The 22,810-nt window shown below is 35.1% G+C and overlaps 1 protein-coding gene across 1 annotated transcript in view; it reads left to right on the top strand.

Annotated features, from left to right (window-relative positions):
• The first annotated feature begins 3,725 nt into the window (after window positions 1-3,725).
• The window catches only part of mast2 (microtubule associated serine/threonine kinase 2), a 177,144-nt gene continuing 158,059 nt past the window's right edge, over window positions 3,726-22,810 (top strand). Inside the window, exon 1 of the mRNA XM_073852553.1 lies at window positions 3,726-3,806. Coding sequence (XP_073708654.1) covers window positions 3,726-3,806 — 81 coding nt within the window. The remainder of the gene's footprint in view (window positions 3,807-22,810) is intronic.

The raw sequence follows: 22,810 nt of genomic DNA, 5'->3' as shown, positions 1-22,810 counted from the left end.
TTAAAGCACTGAGGACCGTCCTCACAGTTGTAGCCTTTTTGTCTTTGATAGGCACTGTTGCCATTAAGCAGTATTATCCTGAGAAAAAGTTTTTCACTGATAAATGAGCAATTTGCATTTGCATTGTCAATCCATTAATATGAAATAAGTTAAGAGTGTCATTACTGATAATGTTACACCATATTCTACATGTTTATTGTACATGTTCACTTCCCTTTTATAAAATATACATTTTGTTTTCTGTTGTAGGTTATTGGCAGTACAGATATATATTATACTACAGTAGAGAATTCAAGTTAAAAGTTCCTCATACTGTATCAGTATTGTTTAAAGTTAAATACTGTAAAATAAACAGACCACAGTTCTAAAAATGTTCAAATGCTAAAAGGTTTAAAATCTGTATTGTACTGAGCAAGTAAAGTTTCAGAAACTCGAAATTTCTCTGATTATTTGTCTCTGTCTTGCTCTTTTTATGATTTTAGGAAAAACATGAAATGCATATGCTACTATCATTTTTAATGCTTTTGCTCATTATTTTACAATATTAATGGCTGCAAAACTTCACTTTCAAATTAAGATCAACCTAAATGTATAGACAATTTTGCTACATGCTATTTCAGTTTATTCTATCTTTCATGTTTTTTTTTTCTTTCATGCTTTGATCTCCCTTTATATATTTTTTTCTGGTAAAAAACAGAAACCTACATGGGCCATTCTTCAGAATTGGTTCTTTATGCACAAATTGTGTCTGTATGCAAATTTGCAATATGCAATTCAGAAAGTTTTCGAATATTGTTCCTATCCCCAAATGTGTCACTATCAAAACACATTAATATATAGTTTAAAAAGAAGGGTTGTATTGACCTATTAAGAATTTGCTTACATCTTCCTTGTAAAAAAAAAAAAAAAAAAATATATATATATATATATATTCTATTTTATTAAAAACTTCAGAGGTAAATCAATATCAAGTACAATTTTAACCATATTTCAATATTTTAATTCATATTTACATATTTTTTTAAACAATTATTTTCAATATTTATGAGATTGGTTGTGTTTTGAATTCAAATTTTCTTTGTAAAAAGCAAATAGTTGATCATACTGATTTCAAAATTAAGGATTCATTGGTTTAAATATACATTGAACCAAAAACTATCATAACATCTTAGCTGATAATTCAGTATACTTAATTTTTGACTAAACATAAGCACATTTTCAGTAGTGACAGTAATGTTTTGGTAGCGACCCCATCACATTACAGAATTTTAATCCACATACTAAAACACTACTGAAACATACTAAAATACTAAAAATGTGCATAACTGTACTAAAATCTTGTTTATTTACCCCAAATAAATGGCTATGTGTTCCCTTTTGATACTACTGAAACAATGATGACATGTTTTGGTCGTGACTGTTACGGTAGTGGCAATTTAATAGGATTACACCCCAAAAAACAAAGATTTTAGATGCTTTTGAACCCAGCTCAAAGATCAGCACAGTTCGGAACAGTTGTACACATATAAAATCTAGATGTTATGGAATTCCCCCCAAAAAGTGTTTAATCATAGAAAAATTGTGTTCAATAATGACATTCACTCTCAAAAATAAAGGTGCTTTATGATGCCATAGAAGAATCTTTTTTGTCTAAATCTTTTTTGTTTTAAATGGTTCTATAAAGACCTTTAACATCTGAAGAAGTGAAAGAAGGTTCTACAGATTATGAAACGGTAAGAAAGAGATGGTTCTTTAAAAAACCTTTGACTGAATGGTTCTTTGTGGAACCAGAAATGGTTCTTCTATGGCATTGCTGTGAAGAACCTTTTAAGCACCTTTATTTTTAAGAGTGTTCTTGAAAAGTTACTCACAGATTTTTCATAATTTTGAACACATTTACCTCAAAATGATGGGGCATATATTTCCTGATCGTAAATGTAGAGGTGTAGTTAAAATCAGTCTCAGCCAATGGACTAAAACATACACTGTTTCAGTAGTGACATTAAAATGCGGGAAACATTTTTATTTTACATAAAGTTTCATAATTTATCAAGAAAATATAAAATAAATATTTTTGGAACTTAAAAAGATACTTTTAAAAACAACAATGGATACATATATATATATAGTCATCATTTAGTGGGTAAATTGGGAATTGGGAGGTGGCTGTCCTGAAACCTAACCTCTAAATTTCAACTGAAAATTATGAAAATAAATTTCAAAATGAAAATTATATTGAAATATTTTTTGCATTTCATTCCATTGTTGTTTTCAAAAGTATCTTTTTGAGTTATATATATATATATATATATTAAGCTTACTGATATTTGAAATATTATTGTGGGTTTCAATAGATAATAAAAGGATCTTAGTAAACATCTAAGATTTGAATACTTAAACGTGTTTTAAATGTGCTTTTTGGTTTGTTGGTTGTGGGACAGCATTTTGCACCAATGCTGTAGAATGGCCCATATATCTTGTGGCTTAAACGAATGCTTCATCTGCTCAACAATTCAGAATCAAGCGCTTCCCTGCATTAATTAGCAAATCGTTCCCCATCATTTGACAAACACATTTGCAGATGGAAAATGCAGTAATGGTTGTCAAACGGTTGCTTTCGTCTGCAGATGGCAGCAAAGACAAAGTCAAGTCGCTTTCCGAGCTTTTCGCTTGCCGCTTCTAAATCATTGGAGGAAACAACGTTCCCAGATCAGCCCTCTAGTGGATATGCAATGCAAGATATACAGACTGATCTCAGATCAGTGCTCCAGTGTAGACGCAAGACCCCTTACTTAGACTCAGCTCGCACAGGCTAAACTCAGATCAGCATTTGGCGCGTACCGACGGTCATTCACTTGATCTGAGCTTCAGGAAGCTGTTAGATTTCCTCCCAGAAGAAAACCAACGACATGGACCGGCTCTGATTAGCAATTATTTTGCCACCGAGCCGTTTCCCGTTACCGGCCGGGTTGACGTTTGAAGAAGAGTGAGACTGGAGGAGCAACGCGGAGCTTCGTGCCCGCATGATATAATGATCCGTGTCAAAACGTTGAGGCACTCAGGCAGTTGACTGGATGAAAACATCGCGTTTTTAAAGATTTTTGTTTGTTGTTATGGCTGAGGTAACTCCGGAACGCTGAAGTATTAGTTTACATAGAAGAGAAAATCTGAAAATCCTCTGGCTGAATTGAAACTGCGGCAAGCACGTTGGAAACGCCGCGTTATTCAGAGTAATGGTGACCTCTCGTTTTAATCTCACATTGACAGACACGACCCCGGCGAGTACATTTACACATTGTTTTTAAACAGTCACTTCATTTTTGTAAAGCTGAAAGGCGTTTATTTTGCGGATGTTGTCAAACTTTATCAGCAAACAGCTAGCGAGCTAGCGAGTTCCGCCGGTGGATTTGCCGCGCTAAAACCGCACAGTTTAGGAAAAACTGAACCCAAAACAATATTGACTGAAAACTGACGAGCTGCCATGGCAACTCTGGTTGTAACTTAAGGTCGAGAGAGCAACACAAAAGCCAAGGTGTCGGTTCTGCGCTGAACCATTGATACCATTGATTCTGTCTTTGTGTTGTGTTTGTGGACCAAAGTTGAGGAGAGGTTTGCTCACCATGTATCAGAGCAAGGCTTGTTTGACCATCTAAATGCACTGACCACTGGATTCTGACATCAATATATTACAATTGAAGAGTATTTCTCAACCCCCATCCATCAGAATGAAGAGAACTGAGACCAAAAACAAAAGGAAACTCTGCACCTCTGAGCAGCAGGAGAGCAGCACTGAGGGGAAAGACGAGGTGAGTGATCTTTCACTGGAAAGTTGATCCGTTTTTACAGTTACTTTGCATGTTTATTTTAATATGCAAGGTAAACATAATACAGATGCAGACCTTTGATATTGGTGCATTTGACGCAGCTGCTCTGCAGGAGGAGCGCAGTGCATGGATGCAGTCCATCCATGATGGATGGATGCTTATAGATGAGATTCAAAGCATTGTTTAAGTGCGTGCCATTGCTTGTGTGTGCTTAGTAAATTGATGATTAATAGGCTGCTATTTATCTTCTTTGTTTAAATTATGCATGGCTGATTTATTTACGTTATGTTCCAGACTAGACTGGAATATTGTTAAAAAACAATAGACACCCCAGGACATCAGAGTGCAAACTAGGTCTTGTGTGTTTTTGTATTGTGCTTAATTAGCTTTATACTTATTTGAGTAAGTTTATTGGACTTGCTCAAGTTTATTACCCACATTATGTTTGTTTTGCAAGAGTTTTATTGGCTCCTTGTTTTTGACAATGTGAGTCTTGTGTTATCATTCATCAGGTGAGGGCAGAGTGACATCAGCTTGTTTGAAATGAGGACAAGCTTAGTGTTTCCTAATTGGGGGGAGAGGTGTAAAACAACTAGATTTTTGCAGAATCTAATAATTAAGTTTAATTAAATTATTTATTTGCCAAATGCTTTTATCCAAAGTGTTTGTGCAATAGAATGAGCAATAATGTAATGTAAGTGATTCATCCTAGTGAGGCCGTAAAATGAGACATGATGCAATACATTGTTCCCAGATTGTTCAGATAAATACCGATTAAAGTGAGAAATGGTGAGATCACAGTGTATCCATGTATCCAAATCCCTTGAACATAGCACTGCACTCATTCTTGTCTTTCTGAGCAGCAGTCTTGTCGTGCGTTTTTGTTTAGGAATTATCAAAAGGTCAAACTTGTATGACCTTGCACATAAATGCCATACCAGTCACATTGTAGTAGCTAAGATGAAGTCACTATGTGACTGTTATGATTCAGTTATTGATATTCAGTATTTTAACTGATAAGATCATCAAGGGAGTGGTGCAGATCAGGTGAGTCATCAGGTTTCTTTCTAACCTGACCCAGTTGACAGAGTGACCCCGAATAATCTTTTTTGTTAAGTAAAATCCTGTGTTTCCATATATTTTTTTATGGGTTAGTTGACCCAAAAATGAAAAGTCATTAATTACTCACCCTCATGTCGTTCCAAACCTTGTAAGACTTTCGTTCATCTTCGGAACACCAATTAAGATATTACAACAAAATAGTACAAATAGTACAAATAATAATTTTTTTTGCACACAAAAGCATTCTCGTAGCTTCATAAAATTACTGTTGAACCACTGATGTCACATGGACTATTTTGTCAATGTTCTTGGTACCTTTCTGGACCTTGAATGTGGATTGACCCTTGCTGTCTATGGAGGGTCAGAAAGCTCTTGGATATCATCAAAAATATCTTAATTTGTGTTCCTAAGATGAATGAAGGTCTTACGGGTTTGGACCAACATGAGACTGGGTAATTACTGACAGAATTTGCATTTTTGGGTGAACTGTCCCTTCAATATTAAAATAACAGTGTTGCATTGATTTAGTCTAAAAGTGCAACATGCAAGACATTTTGTATGTATGTTGAGGACAGTAAAACTGACCAGTATTCTTATTTTTATTTATTTATTTTTTTTAAACTGAGGTTCCAAAATTGTGTTTTTGCAGCAATGCCATGGAAGAACCATTTTTGTGTTCTCCAGAGAACCTTTCAGTCAGCAGTTCTTAAAAGAACCAATTTTGTAATGTGAAGAACATTTAAAAATTTTAAACGCTTCTTAAATGGAGAGAAAATTGTGAAAAAGTTCTTTATGGAACCACCAATACTATCAAAGAACATTTATTTTTAAAAGTGAAGTGCGATTTTATTTTTTATTGATGCATATTAGTCACCCTGTAGTAACAAATTTCCAACATGCCAAAAAAAGAAAATGAGCCCTGACAGAAAATCTCCTTCCACTTAAAGGAGAAGTTCACTTCCAGAATAAAATTTCCTGATAATTTATTCAACCCCATGTCATCCAAGATGTTCATGTCTTTCTTTCTTCAATCGCAAAGAAATTAAGTTTTTTGAGGAAAACATTCCAGGAATTTTCTCCATATAATGGATTCAATGATGGCAAATTGGTTGAAGGTCCAAATTGTTTCAATGCAGCTTCAAAGGGCTCTGAATAAGGGTCTTATCTAATGAAACGATCAGTCATTTTCTAAAAACATAAACATTTATATTCTTTTTAACCACAAAAGCTTGTCTTGCACTCTTCACACATTGCGTAATCACTTTGGAAAGATCTCGCATGGTCTGTGTATTTTGGTTAAAATAGGTAAGGTAGTGTGTAAAAATTCCATCTAATTTTCTCCTCTGACTTCAAAATCGCCTGACGTCATTGGTTTACCTTTTTTTGTAAAGGGCATTTGACTTTCTTTGCATGTTCACACTGGGTTGGCACTTCAGCCTAAGTCACACATGCATGATTACATAATGCGTGAAGTTGAGCTAGTTCTAGACGAGCATTTGTGGTTAAAAAGGATATAAATTTGTATTTTTCTTAGAAAATGACCAATCGTTTTGCTAGAAAAGATCCTTATTCCTTGGCTGGGATCATGTAGAGCCCTTTGAAACTGCAATAAGTCCACCATATGCCGAAAAATCCTGGTAGTTTTCCTTAAACATTAATTACTTTTAAGTTGTGATAACAGTTAATACATTTAGTTTTAAGAAAGAGGGTCCACTGTTCAAGTGATTGCTATTGCCATGAACTCCACTCCACCCATTCTCTTTTTTTGAATACTCTCCATGTGCAGTTAAGCATTTTATCCAATCCTATTTTACTATAATTCAGAATTGGAATGCACAGCTTAAGAGGTTTGGCTCCTGTTTCTTCACAAGCTCAATTTTTTCCCTTTTATAACCTTTCGGTGGTGAGCTAAACATCTGTGGGATTCAGCTTTGTTTTAGGAGTTCCTCTCCCCGGTAGTCGTTGAACCACTTTATTGTAAAAGTTCTTTGACCAGCACAGATGGTTTGGACTGGTACAAAAAAGCAGTTACATAAGCGACTCCCAACTCAAATCAGCTTTTCATCCATGCATTTACTTGCATAAATATTTTTGATCATTTGAGAGATGAACTGACATAACCGGACTTGGTTAGATAATGGAAAATGGGTTACAACATGTTGTTGATGTTACTAAAGACTAATTCCCTTTTGCCATGTAAGCTCTATGCTTAACGCTTACACTGAAATGAGGGCGAAAATAAGCAAGTGCTGTTCTGTGAGCCTGTTTACGTTGCTGTTGAGAGCTTTGTCTGCTTGGTGTCGCATCTGCATCAACAGAGGATGTGCCAGATATGCCCACCAATTAGTTAGCAGTGTTTTACGGTAGTCTGCTCATAATACAGTAATAGAGAGTGCCCTCAAGTGACATAGCTTTGAATACGTTTGTCTTAGTTCATTAGAGAGCATTTAGATTATCCTTTAACTCCAAGGTTTTATGATAGGGTGAATCTATAACTGGAAAATTGCTTCTGTGTATTTAATGAGTCATTGAAGGGTTTCATTTAGTGCTAAAGGAAGCAAAAGTAAAAGTTGTTTTCACCATATGTCACCACTGACCATTAAACATGGTCAGTGGCACCTGATCAAGAGTTTTTGTCTGGTTTTGAAAACAGAGTTTTCATATTCACTCTTTTTTTCTCTCTCCCCTCTATTTCCACACAGACAGTGTAGATATATTGGATATGGACTGTGCTGTATGAACAATTTATCTGATTTCATCACTTGACATAAATGACACTGTAACATTCAGACCTAAAGGTTTATTCGATTACAAATCATGTTAGTGTAACTGATAGTGTTGTTTTTAGAAGTTTTGTTAAATTGTCTTCCTTATAGGAAGAAATGGAGACACACATGAGGCTGGGTAATGCAGGAAAATGCTGACTCTCAGAAGAAAGTGAGATCATTGTCCCTCTGCTGTATGCAGTTAGTCACACAGCAGGGGTGTTTCAGTTCGTCTCACTCTGCTGTGCTCAGCCTTTATTTTAGAGGTGTTCGTTGGTCTCCGCTCAACTGAATTGGATCATTTAAAGGCTCCATGAAATTAAAATTAGAGACTGTGGTCTTTAGTATAGCTCTGTTAAAGGTCATCTGCAAAGTTGTTAATAAAAAAGTGCATGATAAATAAAGATATTGTCTCTCAAAAGAAAGAGTTGACTCTGAACTGCCTTAATAGTTGAATCCTTTTTTGCCTGTTACCGATGTTCGTCACTTAGTAACACATTCATTGCTGTGAAAGCAAGTTTGTTTTGTTTTCATTGCTGAAAGATAATGATGTGAAGAATGGTTTAATTGAATTTTTTCATGATACCACAGCAATGCAATTCGAACCATTTGTTGTGTCCTCGACATTTTACCGAGGACTGTTTCTCTAATCTTGCTGAGTTCAACGCCGGATTCGCTAAACGCTTGTCCATAAAAGATAAGTCCGTACCTTCTTTATTTGGACCAACAAATGTCTCCCATCCACAACCTGTAAGTACAATTAATACGTTATGTAAATTTTCAGTTGAGTGCTCAAAATTTCAAGTGTTTTTGTGCTAATATGTGATGTAGTGCAGCTTTAGGTTTTTTTAGGTAAACACAATATTACTATCTTACTAAAATAGTTCTGAAAATTGGCTGTGAACCCACTATTTCCTAAGAATGTCGATTAAAGGGATAGTTCACCCAAAAATAAAAAATTGTTGTTTATCTGCTTACCCCCAGGGCATACAAGATGTAGGTGACTTTGTTTCTTCAGTTGAACACAAAGATTTTTATCTCAAACCGTTGCAGTCTGTCAGTCATATAATGGTAGTCATTGGGATCCATGGCCCATTTTGAGAGTCAAAAAACCCCCCAGACAAACCAAATTAAACTCTGCAGCCTGTGACGATACATTGAGGTCTTAAAGCACCAAACAATTGGCCTGTGCAAGAAACTGAACAGTATTTATATAATTTTTTATATAAAATCTGTGAGTCTGTGAAAAGTCAACACTCCCGAATGAGTTTGCGCAAACAAACTTAATCTTTTAGTTTTTAACCGGGTTACAATAATCAGGATAAGCACAAGTAATTACAATTTTGAGTAGTTGTAAACACAAAAATCATTTGTGTATTACTGAAGAAACAAAGTTACCTACATCTTGGATGCCCTGGGGGATAAGCAGATAAACATTAAATTTTCATTTTTGGGTGAACTATCTCTTTAATGTCGATGTTATGTAGAGTTGTTGTTCTAATTACTTCATTTAATAATAAAGAATGTAGACATATTTTGGTTTACAAACTGTATTGTTTCATCAGTTAGTCATGTTAGCACTCGGCTGACTATCCACCATTATTGTTTTGTGAATTGTTTTGTGTTTGCAGTTTAGCAGCTGAACATTAGCTGTGGGCACAGGCTTGGTCAGCTGACCAATCAGAGCAGAGTAGGCTTATGGAAGGGAGAGGTTTACAGACCTTAACCTCAGAACTGCTTCGAACAAATCGTTTCGAAATCATTGCAAAATTATATAAAATTAAATGTATATTTTGAGAAAAGTAGGGACTCCAACACAATATAAGGGAACTTTAAAATACCATATGACCTGCTCTTTACCATAATTTGAGGCCATCAATAATTTGATTGTGCATTCTCATAACTTGACAGTTACCCTCCTGTTATTCACCAGAGTTGAATGAATAATGAATCCAAGATTATATACAAACAAAACAAACCACAGCCAATGGGCCTGTTGCATTAAAGGTTGAGACTAGTCTTACAAGTTAGTCATCTATTTTTTTTGTCTTTTACACTGGTCAGATGTATTTAATGCTGTCATATAAAAACAAAGATTAGTTTATGCTGATGCAATAGGCGTCGGGACAAAAGATTCAATAGTTTTATCTTGTGTAGTGTGTCATAATGGATGACAACCGATGCCACGTCTGCGATGAGTTCTGTGAAACTGGCCAATAGGAGCACAGAAGCACCTTTGTACACGTTTCAAACAAGTCGAAACAAAAGAGAAACAATGGCATCAGTCCTGCTAGGTGGAATTTTACAATGGAGGAAATGGCAATATGGCAATAATACACCTGCATTTATGTTTCCTTGAGGGACTACCCCAACAGAGTGAACAAAGGTTCAACAATATTTTACCTCAGTTCTCTTTGACAGTCCATACTGTCCATTTCATGCAATCCAGATTTGTGTCCACTGTCATTCTTTTTTGGGCTTTTCTGATGACAAGACAGAGCAAAACATGCTATTTGCTAGCTAGCAATTATTTTTTTTAGACTCATGTCAGGCTCCGTCAAGTTTATATATATTATACAATATTTCAACACATCTAAAGCCCAAATTGGACTCAATAATTCTGCATATGCATATAATCAGAACTCCACCCAGCTTTTGTGCTACTTTGCATTGTAAAAAATTTCAAACTTAATTTCAAAAACAATTATAGCCTTAACAAAAATTGCAGTATCATTTCATCCCTAGTTGAAATGGAGTTCTGTCTCCTGCACAGCAATGGTAGACTAAGATAGTGTCTCCAAAGGGAGGTAAATAAGCTTTTGACATCAGGATCAGATGATTTTTCAGTACCCTGTATGATTAGATGTTGTTTCCTCTCTTGAGTCCTTTATCAGATGTGCAAATTAGGCATGAAAACAGTGGCGAATGCCAGGTTTTATAGTGCACATGCCACTGCGCTCTGAAGTCATAAATGACAGGAAATTACTGATCCATTTATGAGCCCTGAAATTTTATAGCACAGCTTTAGTACCAGCAACCAGTCCAAAACACATCACAAAACACCTCTCTGTTCTCTGCAGATGTTTAAGATGTCGAATGTGATCGATAACAAAACAACCATGTCTTTTTCCCAAGCAGTCGCAGTATATGAATATAAATAGTGAAACATGCATTGTTTTTGCTCGTTTTGGTGCTGTCCGGTTGTGAGATGATGTTGGCGGTGTTACTGACAGGCTGACCTGAGGACAAATCAATGTGCAAGCATGAGGTAGGCGCAAGGAGGTGAAGGAATGCTACAAGCAGGAGCCTGTGTATGTGCTAGGAGAACATGTCAGAAAAACAGCTGTTTTAATGCAGTGGAAAGCACTCTGGCTGTTCTACCAGTCGCTAGAGAGGGGAGTGGTTCAATATTTTTGTTGTCTAAAGGGCAAAGAGCAATTGAGTAAGTACAGTCAGATTTTTCCTTGTCATAAGGAAACCACTGTAATGCAAAGCAATTTGAGATTTATTTTGGCAAAGTGAGTGTCTCTTGTTCATTGATACTTTTCACCTTTGAAGAGGTGTACAGGGCCATCAGTTTTTTGGAAAAAACATTCTTTGATTTCCTGTTGAACAACATGAAAGTGACATTTTACATAACTGCAATGCGTTGTTACTTCAATTTCGGTAGTTTAAAGTGACAGTTTACAAGCACAGGTATAAAGCCACAGCAACAATTTTGTTTGTGTTGACTGAAAAGTGCTCAGTTACATGGAGTTATACGGATTTGTCTTAATGGTTCTTTAAGACTTGAGTAGAAAGGCAATCTGTTCACAGGTAGCCAAAGTCTTTTGTTTCTTGACGCAGCCTAACCTATCCCTCTTAGCACACTGAGTAATGCCATTCAGATACTTCTTAGAAATATGGAGACACCCTCAAAAAGAAAAAAAAGTGTAAAATCACTATCATTGTAGAGCAAAGCCTATGTTACCTCATTCAGAATGCCAGAATTGCAAAATAAAAACTCACGGTTCTGACTGTTTTTCTCACAAATGCAAGTTTGTATCTCACAATTCTCACTTTTTTCTCTGAATTGTGAGATATAAACCCTTAATTGTAAGTTATAAAGTCCAGTTTTGAGGAGGAAAAAAGATTTGTTCTCAGAATTGCGTGATATAAACTTAATTGCAATTCTGAATTTATAACTCAAAACTGCGAGTTTATATCACAATTCTAAAAAAAAAAGCAGAATTGCGAGTTTGTATCTCGTAAATCTGAGAATTGCTAGACATAAACTCGCAATTGCGAGTTATAAAGTCAAAATTGCAAGATATAAATTCGCAATTCTGAGAAATGAAGCCAGAACTGCATGATATAAACTTAATTGCAATTCTGAATTTATAACTCACAACTGCGAGTTTATATCACAATTCTAAAAAAAAAGCAGAATTGCGAGTTTGTATCTCGTAAATCTGAGAATTGCTAGACATAAACTCGCAATTGCGAGTTATAAAGTCAAAATTGCAAGATATAAATTCGCAATTCTGAGAAATGAAGCCAGAACTGCATGATATAAACTTAAAATTGCGAGAAATAAAGTCAGAATTGCAAGATAAAAACTCACAATTCAGACTTTCTCTCCCAAATGCAGTTCTGACTGTTTTTCTCTCAAATGCGAGGTTGTAACTCGCAATTCTCCCTTTTTTCTCCGAACTGTGAGATATAAACCCTCGATTGTAAGTTATAAAGTCAATTTTGAGGGGGAAAAAAAGACTGATTTGTTCTCAGAATTGTGAGGTATAAACTTAATTGCAAGTTTATATCACAATTCTGAGGAAAAAAAAATGCAGAACTGTAAGTTTGTATCTCGTAAATCTGAGAATTGCTAGATATAAACTTGCAATTGCAAGAAAAAAAAGTCTGAATTGTTATTTATTTTTTATTATTTTTTTAACATGCATTTTACGGGAACAAAACATGGTGTCTTTGAATGCTGATGGGTTTGCTTTAGAATCAAATATTGGAATCATTGTGCATATTGGAATCACATCTGCAATACAGATTATATGAATTATGCAACAACAGTGTTATGGTGAAATAATAGGAGAGATACAATAACCATCTCCATTTATTTTTTAATTCTCTCCACTGGTTTATGGCTGTGTTTGTATTGCGTGTACAGGAACACTTTGCGCAGTGCAGAGTCAGTTGGTCAGCTTTTTGTTTTTCTGCATCATTACATTCTGCCTGTGGATAGCACCAATTCCCGCCTTGCCAGAAGCACTCTATAACACAAAGTCATCAATACTGATTTGCACACATAAACGTGCACGCAACCATGAATATATACAGCTGGGTCAATTCTGCTGAAACATATTTAGTACAGACAAAAAGCTTCAGCCTCATGTCTCTGGAAACATTGTGTAGATTTAATAAATGAAGAATATAGGACTAATTGTGTCTATAAACAATTCCTTAAAATATCAGGATACTAAGGTTTAAACTATGATATTCTGTTAACATGTTAGCAGTATTCATTCTGTATGTAAATACATCCCAAAAGATTTAGAGCCTTCAGTCTATCTGTGTTTGGCTTATTATAACATGGATTAAGCAATGCCGAGGGTTGTAATCTACAGGAATTGTAATTTATTACACACAGTGTGCAAACTCAGGGATAAAAGAAGCTGTCGAGTGGCCGTGCCTCTGAGTGGTTTTCATCTGTGCCACCAGCTCAAACAATGTGTGCTCAGCCATAATAATAATAATAATAATACAATTAAGGGTTTATATCTCACAATTCAGAGAAAAAAGTCAGAATTGCGAGATACAAACTTGCATTTGGGAGAAAAAGTCTGAATTGTGAGTTTTTATCTTGCAATTCTGACTTTATTTCTCGCAATTAAGTTTATATCACGCAGTTCTGGCTTCATTTGTTCACTTTATAACTCGCAGTTGTGGGTTTATATCTGGCAATTCTCAGATTTACGAGATACAAACTCGCAATTCTGTTTTTTTTTTAAATTGTGATATAAACTCGCAGTTGCAAGTTATAAATTCGGAATTGCAATTAAGTTTATATCTCGCAATTCTGAGAACAAATCTGTGTTTTTTCCTCCTCAAAACTGGACTTTATAACTTACAATTAAGGGTTTATATCTCACAATTCAGAGAAAAAAAGAGTCAGAACTGTGAGTTTTTATTTTGCAATTCTGAATTTATTTCTCGCAATGTTAAGTTTATATCATGCAGTTTTGGCTTCATTTCTCAGAATTCCGAATTTATATCTTGCAATTTTGACTTTATAACTCGCATTTGCGAGTTTATGTCTAGCAATTCTCAGATTTACGAGATACAAACTCGCAATTCTGCTTTTTTTATTTTTAGAATTGCGAGTTATAAATTCAGAATTGCAATTAAGTTTATATCACGTATTTTGCATATTTTGCAATTCTGACTTTTTTTTCTCGCAATTGTGAGTTATGAAGTCAGAATTGAAATATATAAATTTGCAATTCTGACTTTGTAACTCACAATTGCGAGTTTATGTCTCACAATTCTGAGAAAAAAGTCTGAATTGTGAGGGGAAAATTCAAAATTGCGAGATACAAACTCGCATTTGTGAGAAAAGTCAGAATTGCAAGATATAAACTCACAATTCTGAGGAATGAAGACAACTGTACTTACAATTGCGAGAAATAAAGTCAGAATTGCAAGATAAAAACTCGGAAATGTCAGAATCTGGCTTCATTTCTCTCAATTCTGAGCAAAAAAAGAAAATAAAGTCAGAATTGCAAGATAAAAACTCGGAAATGTCAGAATCTGGCTTCATTTCTCTCAATTCTGAGCAAAAAAGAAAATAAAGTCAGAATTGCAAGATAAAAACTCGGAAATGTCAGAATCTGGCTTCATTTCTCTCAATTCTGAGCAAAAAAAGAAAATAAAGTCAGAATTGCAAGATAAAAACTCGGAAATGTCAGAATCTGGCTTCATTTCTCTCAATTCTGAGCAAAAAAGAAAATAAAGTCAGAATTGCAAGATAAAAACTCGGAAATGTCAGAATCTGGCTTCATTTCTCTCAATTCTGAGCAAAAAAAGAAAATAAAGTCAGAATTGCAAGATAAAAACTCAGAAATGTCAGAATCTGGCTTCATTTCTCTCAATTCTGAGCAAAAAAGTCGCAATAACCTTTTTTAATTTTTTATTCAGTGTCAGAAACAGGCTTTTGCTCTGTCATTGTTCTAAAGAAAGTTAAAATAATATCATGAAATAATTTTTTGTTACATTAACAATGTATCTTTTTTTTCCACCCATTAATAATGATATACATGTATGTGCCTTTTAAAATAGAACCCATTTTTAATACTTGTAAAAACTAGGGCTAAAGCAGAATGAAACTAATCATATTAATGTGTATCATTTTGCATTAATATCCTAAGCTGTCTTTGACAGAACTAAAAATACATTGTTACATTTTAAATATAACTCTTTCTGAGACTTAAATCAGTTAGGTCAGTTTTTACAAAATGGGCTGCATTTCCCTTTTTGTAGGGCGGCATTACGTAGTATACGCTCTGATGTTGGAATGTGTACATCACATGTCAAAATCTGGGATTTATGCCAGGTTTTGGGGTTAAAACAATACAGAGTGCTGCCAAACTTACATTTAGAGCTGTATTGTCAAGTACTGTATGCTTCATTGACAATGTTAGTTTATGTAGGAGTTAAACTAATAGCCTCCTCCTGTTTGAATTCTGTATGTAAACAAGCACACAGGCTCGCACACCCATATTCTCACACACTCTGGCCGCACAGATGGATTTGGATAGTTTGGTGATGTTTGTGTACAAATCAGATTAACGTTCTGTTTGAGAACTGGGAAAACCACACACATTTACATGGAAAACATTCCCCCGTGTACATCAATCCTGCCTTACTCTAAACTCAATAGTCTTCGATGACCACAGGGAATAAACTAAAAGGATAAAGTATCGTCTGTGTTATTTCCCGCAACTGTAAATGTGAAAATTAGCGTCATCACCAGCGGCTTGGCCGTTCAATGCCAAGGCTTATTAGAACAGGTCACTATGGAGCAGAAATTTGGCTTCTTTTTTAATCAGCTCCACTTGAAGAGAGATCAAGAATGAAAATAGAGTTTGGACCAGTAGCTAAATAACTCATTTTCATGGCTTTGTCCGCAGCCGTTGAATATGAACTGCTGATGTGTTTTTTAAAATTGCTGCTTGAAAAAGTCATTACACACTGTGTTTGGTGATTTAAGACAATGGACATAAAATGTTATTAGATTGGATTTGATTATTACTGAATGCTAAAAATGCACTGGGGTAGTCGTTTGAGAACATTATCCAAACAAATGTTTACAAGCAGGGCCTAGGTTTTGTCAGCATGTGTGTTCGAACTTATTTTAATAATGCACTGTAATCCTAGTCATACTGCATTCTTTCTGTCTTTCTTTCTTTCTTTTTACCCAAAGAACAGTCAATTCCTTCAGCTGTGCAGTAATGCATGCCGGAAGAATCCTAATTTCTTTTGAATTATTAACTCTCATACCTGCTGTGTGTGCACACCTCACATTTAATATCTATCTGGAGGCAAGAAGAGAGAAATGACGGGTGTGAGATTTAACACTGAATCATTAAATAGAGGAGGCATTGCCGCAGAATAAAAAGCATGCAAACATCTTCACAAGTTCATAGCTTCAATTTATGTTGTGGTGGTTATATAGCAGCTCCTGCTGAAGAGATGGTAAAGATGCCCACTGGTTTTATTATTATTTTATCACTGGTATAATTTATGTGGAAATGGATCTGAATGGAAATGATCATGTGCTGATTATGCTAATCAGTTTGTGCAAAGTAAAATCCAATTTAATGCGGTTTGCAACGAGGCGCTAGATTGTGAGAGTCTGGAGTGTCACGCTTCGTGGCCCTCTAATTACTGTGGAGGTTTTGAAGTTGCTCTTCTTTTTTTTTTTTTTTTAATCCCGTCGGTAGACAGAGATGAGGTGGTGGGGGGGGGAATCAAAACATAAATGTCTTTTTTCTGCTCATGTTTTGCAGACACCATCACACCAATAGAGCATTGTTAAAATAATCTCTTCGAGAACAATTACAGTTTTCTCTTTTCAAAAAATCTAGTTATCCAGTTTCATTATAAAGCTAATTCATTTAGTTTTGAAATTTTGTTGTATTTATAATACAATGATTATTGCATGCATTATATTTTAACCATTTTTATCTTTGTTCGTATAGTGCCAGCATTATGTCTGCTTATTTTTTGGGTGGTTAACACTCTTATCCATAGTCAAAAATTAGCATGTTACTCGCAAGTGCCAGTTTGTGCATTTCTTTATATTATTTATGATTTGAAGCCTTTAAAAAAAACAAAAACATTGCAATTATTTCTTGCAATTCTGACTTTATAATGCTGAATTGTTAATTAAATCAGAATTGTGAGCTATAAACTTGCAATTCTAAGAACATATCAGCCTTTTTTCTCTCTCAGAATTGGACTTTATAACTCACAATTGAGTTTATAGTCAGAATTGCAGTCAGAATTGCAAATAAAGTCAGCATTGCAAGATATAAACTTAGAATTGCAAGGCAAGAAAGAAAAAGTCAGAATTGCGAGATATAAACTCGCATTTGTGAGAAAAGTCAGAATTTAGCAACTGCACGTTTATATCATGCAATTCTGAGAAAAACAGTCAGAGTTGCAAGATACAAACTCAGATTTGTGAGAAAAAAGTTAGAATTGTAAGGAAAAAAACTGAATTACAAGATACAAACTCACATTTGTGAGAAAAAAGTTTATATTATGCAATTCTGAGAAAAATAAGTTAAAATTGCAATAAAGTCAGAATTGCAAGGTATAAAATTGGAATTGCGAAAAAAAGGCAGAATAGCAAGATACAAATTTCCATTTGTGAGAAAAAAAGACAATTGCGATACATAAACGATAAAAAAAAGAATTACAAGATACAAACTAGTGTTGGGCGATATGCACAATTTTCATATCGTCCTATCGTCAGCCTGTGAGATCGCCGATACACGATACTATCGTGCTAATTTATTTAATGATATGTAAATATGTCAATATGTAATAAATAGGGATGCACCGATACGTATCGGCCGATCATGCTTGCGCGTTTTGTCAGTAAAGCCGGTTCTGTAATCAGCGGTAAATGCCATCAGGTGCGTGATTTCACGTTGAGCCGTATATACTACACACAGCCGTTGTTTACCGAGAGCTGCGCAAATCAATGTTCATTATCAGTGTGAATGTGCGCAGCTCGTCAGTGAACAACGGCTGTGTGTAGTATATACGGCTCAACGTGAAATCACGCACCTGATGGCATTTACCGCTGATTACAGAACCGGCTTTACTGACAAAACGCGCAAGTGATCGGCCGATACGTATCGGTGCATCCCTAGTAATAAATTCCTTATTTGTTTTGTAAGGGTATACCCAATTGCATGATATAAACTTGCAATTGTGAGATAAAAACTCCAAATTTTGACTCACAAATGCGAGTTTGTATCCTGTAATTCTGACTTTTTTTCTTGCAATTCTGAGTTTATATCTTGCAATGCTGACTTCTTTCACAAAAGAAAAAAAAAAGTCTGAATTGCATGATACAAACTCCCATTTGTGAGAAAAAAAAGTCAGAATTGTGAGATATAAACTCAGAATTGTGAGAAAAAAAGTCAGAATTACAACATACAAACTCGCATTTGTAAGAAAAAGTAAAAAGGTCAAGGAAAAAAAGAATTGCAGAGATATTAAAAAAAGGTCAAGAGTTTTTTTCTCGCAATTCTGCAAAAAAGTCAGAATTGCAAGATACAAACATGCATTTGTAAAAAAAAAAAATGTCAGAATTGTGAGTTTTTATCTTAGAATTGCAAGTTTATATCTTACCATTCTGAGAAAAAAGTTGTGAAATAAAAACTAGCAATTACCTTTTTTATTTGGTGACGGAAATGCCATAAAATACCATAATTTTTTTTTAAAGTTTAGATGTTATTAAACATTTAACATTATTTGTACATCCCAAAAAAACGCTAAGGTATAGAACTAAATATTATGTCAAAAAGTCAGCGTTCATTATTTTAGTGCCTTCCCTAGTGAATGTTTCACACATTTTGAGGCATTTAAAGACCGTTTGATATGCTGATTTCTGTCACCGTCTTAATGGGGTTCAGCTGGCAAAGCTGCAAAGCCATCTCATTTCTGATTCCTCCTCCGGCTGATGATCACTTGGGCGAGAACCTTAGACCATGAGGTTAATGAAAAAAGACACCACAGCTATTGTCAAAGATTCTGACAGACGGGTAGCAAAATCCTTCAGAGGGAGACCTTTTCTTCGCAACTGTCAGTCGTCTCATTTAGCGCTTTTAAAATTCAGTCCCTTGGAAAACAAAGCAATTACAGTATTAGAATATGAATGGAAACATGCAGTTGTCTGTTTTAATTGTTTTCTTGGCTTTATATAAATAACAGCAGCCTAGACAACCACACTGAATCATTTACTGTTAAAAGACAATTCAAACTTTACATAGCAAATTAACAAAAAAAGAACATTTGTATGTTTCATTGGCAGGCTCATCATCTTTTCTGCAAATCCAAATGCTGTTACCCTAACAAACTGCATTCTTGGACCATTGTGTAGTGTTTGAAGAGCTCTCTTGTGTCTAGTTCCCACTGTAATGAATCCGTTAGTCATTGTAGACAGCAGTGCTGTGCTTATGGCTCAGACCTATGAACTTTTCTCTTGATTAGCTCTGTGAAAGGGCATTGCTGTCAAGCACAGTGGGGAGTAGGCCGTCCAAAGGCTTTCTTTCTTCTGGTAATGACTTGTCTTGAGCTTGTGGAGACCCAAGTGATGCTCTAGGCTAAGTGTTTTGATTGGTGTGAAACTTCTGACCCCTCCAGCTAGCTGTATAAATAAATACTCATTGTTTTCCCATACTTTTAACATTGCACTGGACTGTGGATTACGTATTCTTAGGAAAGATGAGTCGATCTGTGTTTTTGTGCCAATTCCAATGGATGAATTTCCTAAAGTAGAGTCATACTGATAATATTTGAGGAGTACAACGGCTTGGTTGTTGGTGTTGTTTTCTCACCAAACATACAAACTATCTATTCCAGCCAAAGAAAGATGGTAAGAACTGTTTTTTTTTTTAATAATACTTTTAATAACACTCTTCACATTGGTCGAATGAAAGGAACATCGGATGTTCACTGATTAAATGTTCTACTTAAATCCTACTCTGTTCTAATAATGATTTAATAATTGTATTTAGTATTGAGAAACTCTATGTGTGTTCGTGATGGTGATTTTAGTTACATGGTTCCGCAATTTTACTTTCAATAGCACCTTGTAAAACGCAGCCAACAAATGCATCGAGCATGCAGCGCTGGCATCGAAAATCACCCTTAACAGATGAAAGGATAGTACAACAAAGATATCGCTTTCCTCAGTGGACATTCAAACTAATGTTTTATTGTGAATATGAGATTGAGCTGAAGATTTACTGCTTTATCAGATGCAGGTAGTCACACTTGCTCTCTCTTTAGTTGCTCTTAACATTATCTGAATGAAAGGAACATTGGATGTTCACTGATTAAATGTTTGAATTTGAAATTGAACAGATGATCAGAGTATGTTTCTAGTAATCCTACTCTGTTCATATATTTGCTCTGTGAATTCCACTGAAGGCTAATGTGCGATATATATTAAGAAATATAATATTTGTTTAGGACTGCTGGCTTGTGACATTTTGGTGCTCTTAACCCTGTTACGTGCCTTTGTCAGAAACATCGATCATTTAAACTCTTTGACCTGAAAAACAGAATCCATTGCAGGGGATGTTTACAGTTTAGAACTTCTTTTATTTCTTTTTAATTTTGCAAGTAACATGAATTTGCTAATCTGTCAATATTATGGATAATATAGTATGCATGTACCATGAGTCAGAGGGTTTCTAATTGTGACCTTATCTCCCCCTGCAGGGTGCATAGGCTGTGGCTTACAGCGTTGTACTTGGGGCAGAATGGGCAGGGGCTTGTTGGTCTGAATTTTGTGCTGCCTTTCACAGCTGCAAGAGACAGATTAGAGTCTGTGCTCTAAATATATGGTTTCACCTAAAGCATGGTTTCTGAAATGTAATGCATGCCCTTTAGGCGAGACACAGAGAATAATACATTTAATAGTATTAACAACAATAATAATTATTGATTAAATCAAATGTTATGGCGGACATTTATGATTTTTTTATTTGCTCCAGAGCAAATGGTTTTGGCTGAGGGCAAAATCTCATAACGTTATATTTTATGTAAATTAATGCAGTATATTAGAGCGCTGCCTTTGTGCTTTTGACTAATTTGCGTAGCAACTTTTATGATGGCTGTTGTTTATTAAATATTATTCAATAAATAATATTTGATATAAATAATAATTATTTAGTATTGGGAAACTGTGGGTTCGTGGTGATTTTAGTTACATTATTCCGCCGTCTTGGTGACAAGACTGTTTTTATGAGTGAGTCAGCAGTAAAGACTTTTACATTCAAAGAGACAAAAACAGGGTTGTAAACAAGTAAATAATTTTTTACTTTCAACAACACTTTGTAAGACGCAGCCAACAAATGCATCGAGCAGCGCATGCATCAAAAATCACCCTTAACAGATGAAAGGATAGTACGACAAAGATATTGCTTTTCTCAGCGGACATTCAAACTAATGTTTTATTGTGAATATGAGATTGAGCTGAAGAATTAATGATTTATCAGATGCAGGTAGTCACACTTGCTCAGTCCATCTCTCTCTCATAGTACCCTACATAATACAGTGAGCTTTTAATGACAACTTAACATTCCTGCGTTACTAGTATTACAACTTGGCATAAGGAAGTAGTTTTCACAAATAAGGTTTTTTAAAGACACTCCGTTAAAAAAATATGAATACTACTACCTTTACTTAAGTAACTTAGCAAATATTTAAATGTGGTTGTGTGTGGAAAGCAAATGAATGCCAAGTGCCATCATACTTTTCTCTCTTTTCTGCCCCTTCCTATCCTTTGTATGTGTGGCTGGATCTTTATTAATCCCCTTTAAATGACCTCCAAGCACAAAGGCCATGTTCCTCAGTTGTCTTTCACTCCTCAGAGAGTTTCAGATGTGGGTGATGTGGCTAAATTTGAGGTTTGCCTTTCAGGATAGCATATCCCTGTCATATAAAGCATTGCAGTGTCGCAGCTTAATCTTGGTATTCTGCTAATTCATCTGTAGAGCTTCTAATGACCGTCTTGTCTCTTCTTAAAACACTGACTCTTGGACAGGCCCACACGGACTCTGCGCTTCCAGAATGCCATAGTTTACCATAGAATTGGAAGCAGCCAATGTTCCTAAAATTCCTGAAGTGTTTGCTCAATAAATATTGTGACCTAATATGATGATGTTTCCAGCTATTAATAAGTAGATAGTACTTTCAGCTCCATTTCACATATTTGACCATATTTAAGTCTGTTCTGCAGGAATCAGTGGCAAAAATGCTTTCTCTCAGCCCTATAGAGACATCTTGAATTTGTTTCTATGTAATCTTCTTCTTTAATCAGATCTCACAGATGTGCATGTGTGCAGTAAACCTTTGGCTTATTGCTTAGGCATGTCAAGTCTATTTGGAAGGACGCTATTCTAAATCAGACTTTTGTCTCTTGATACAACATTCTCGATCGCTGTTTTCATCTTTCATATCTTCATCTGTCAGGACTTGTCTTGAAACAGTAAGCAGCTTTAATTTAACACAATGAACATGTAGGAATATGCAAATATATGTGACCCTGGACCACAAAACCAGTCATAAGGTTAAATTTGACAAAACTGAGATGTATACATCATATGAAAGCTCAACAAATAAGCTTTCTATTGATATATGGTTTGTTAGGATAGGACAATATTTGGCCGAGATACAACTATTTGAAAATCTGGAATCTGAGGGTGCAAAAAATCAAAATACTGAGAAAATCTCCTTTAAAGTTGTTCAAATTAAGTTCTTAACAATGCATATTACTAATCAAAAATTACATTTTGATATGTGTACAGTAGGAATTTTACAAAAAATCTTCATGGAACATGATCTTTACTTAATTTCCTAATG

This window comes from Garra rufa, chromosome 12 (genome assembly GCF_049309525.1).
Source record: "Garra rufa chromosome 12, GarRuf1.0, whole genome shotgun sequence".
NCBI lineage: Eukaryota > Metazoa > Chordata > Actinopteri > Cypriniformes > Cyprinidae > Garra > Garra rufa.
The sequence above is the reverse complement of the archived record's forward strand: the minus strand, read 5'-3'. Positions and strand labels throughout refer to the sequence as shown.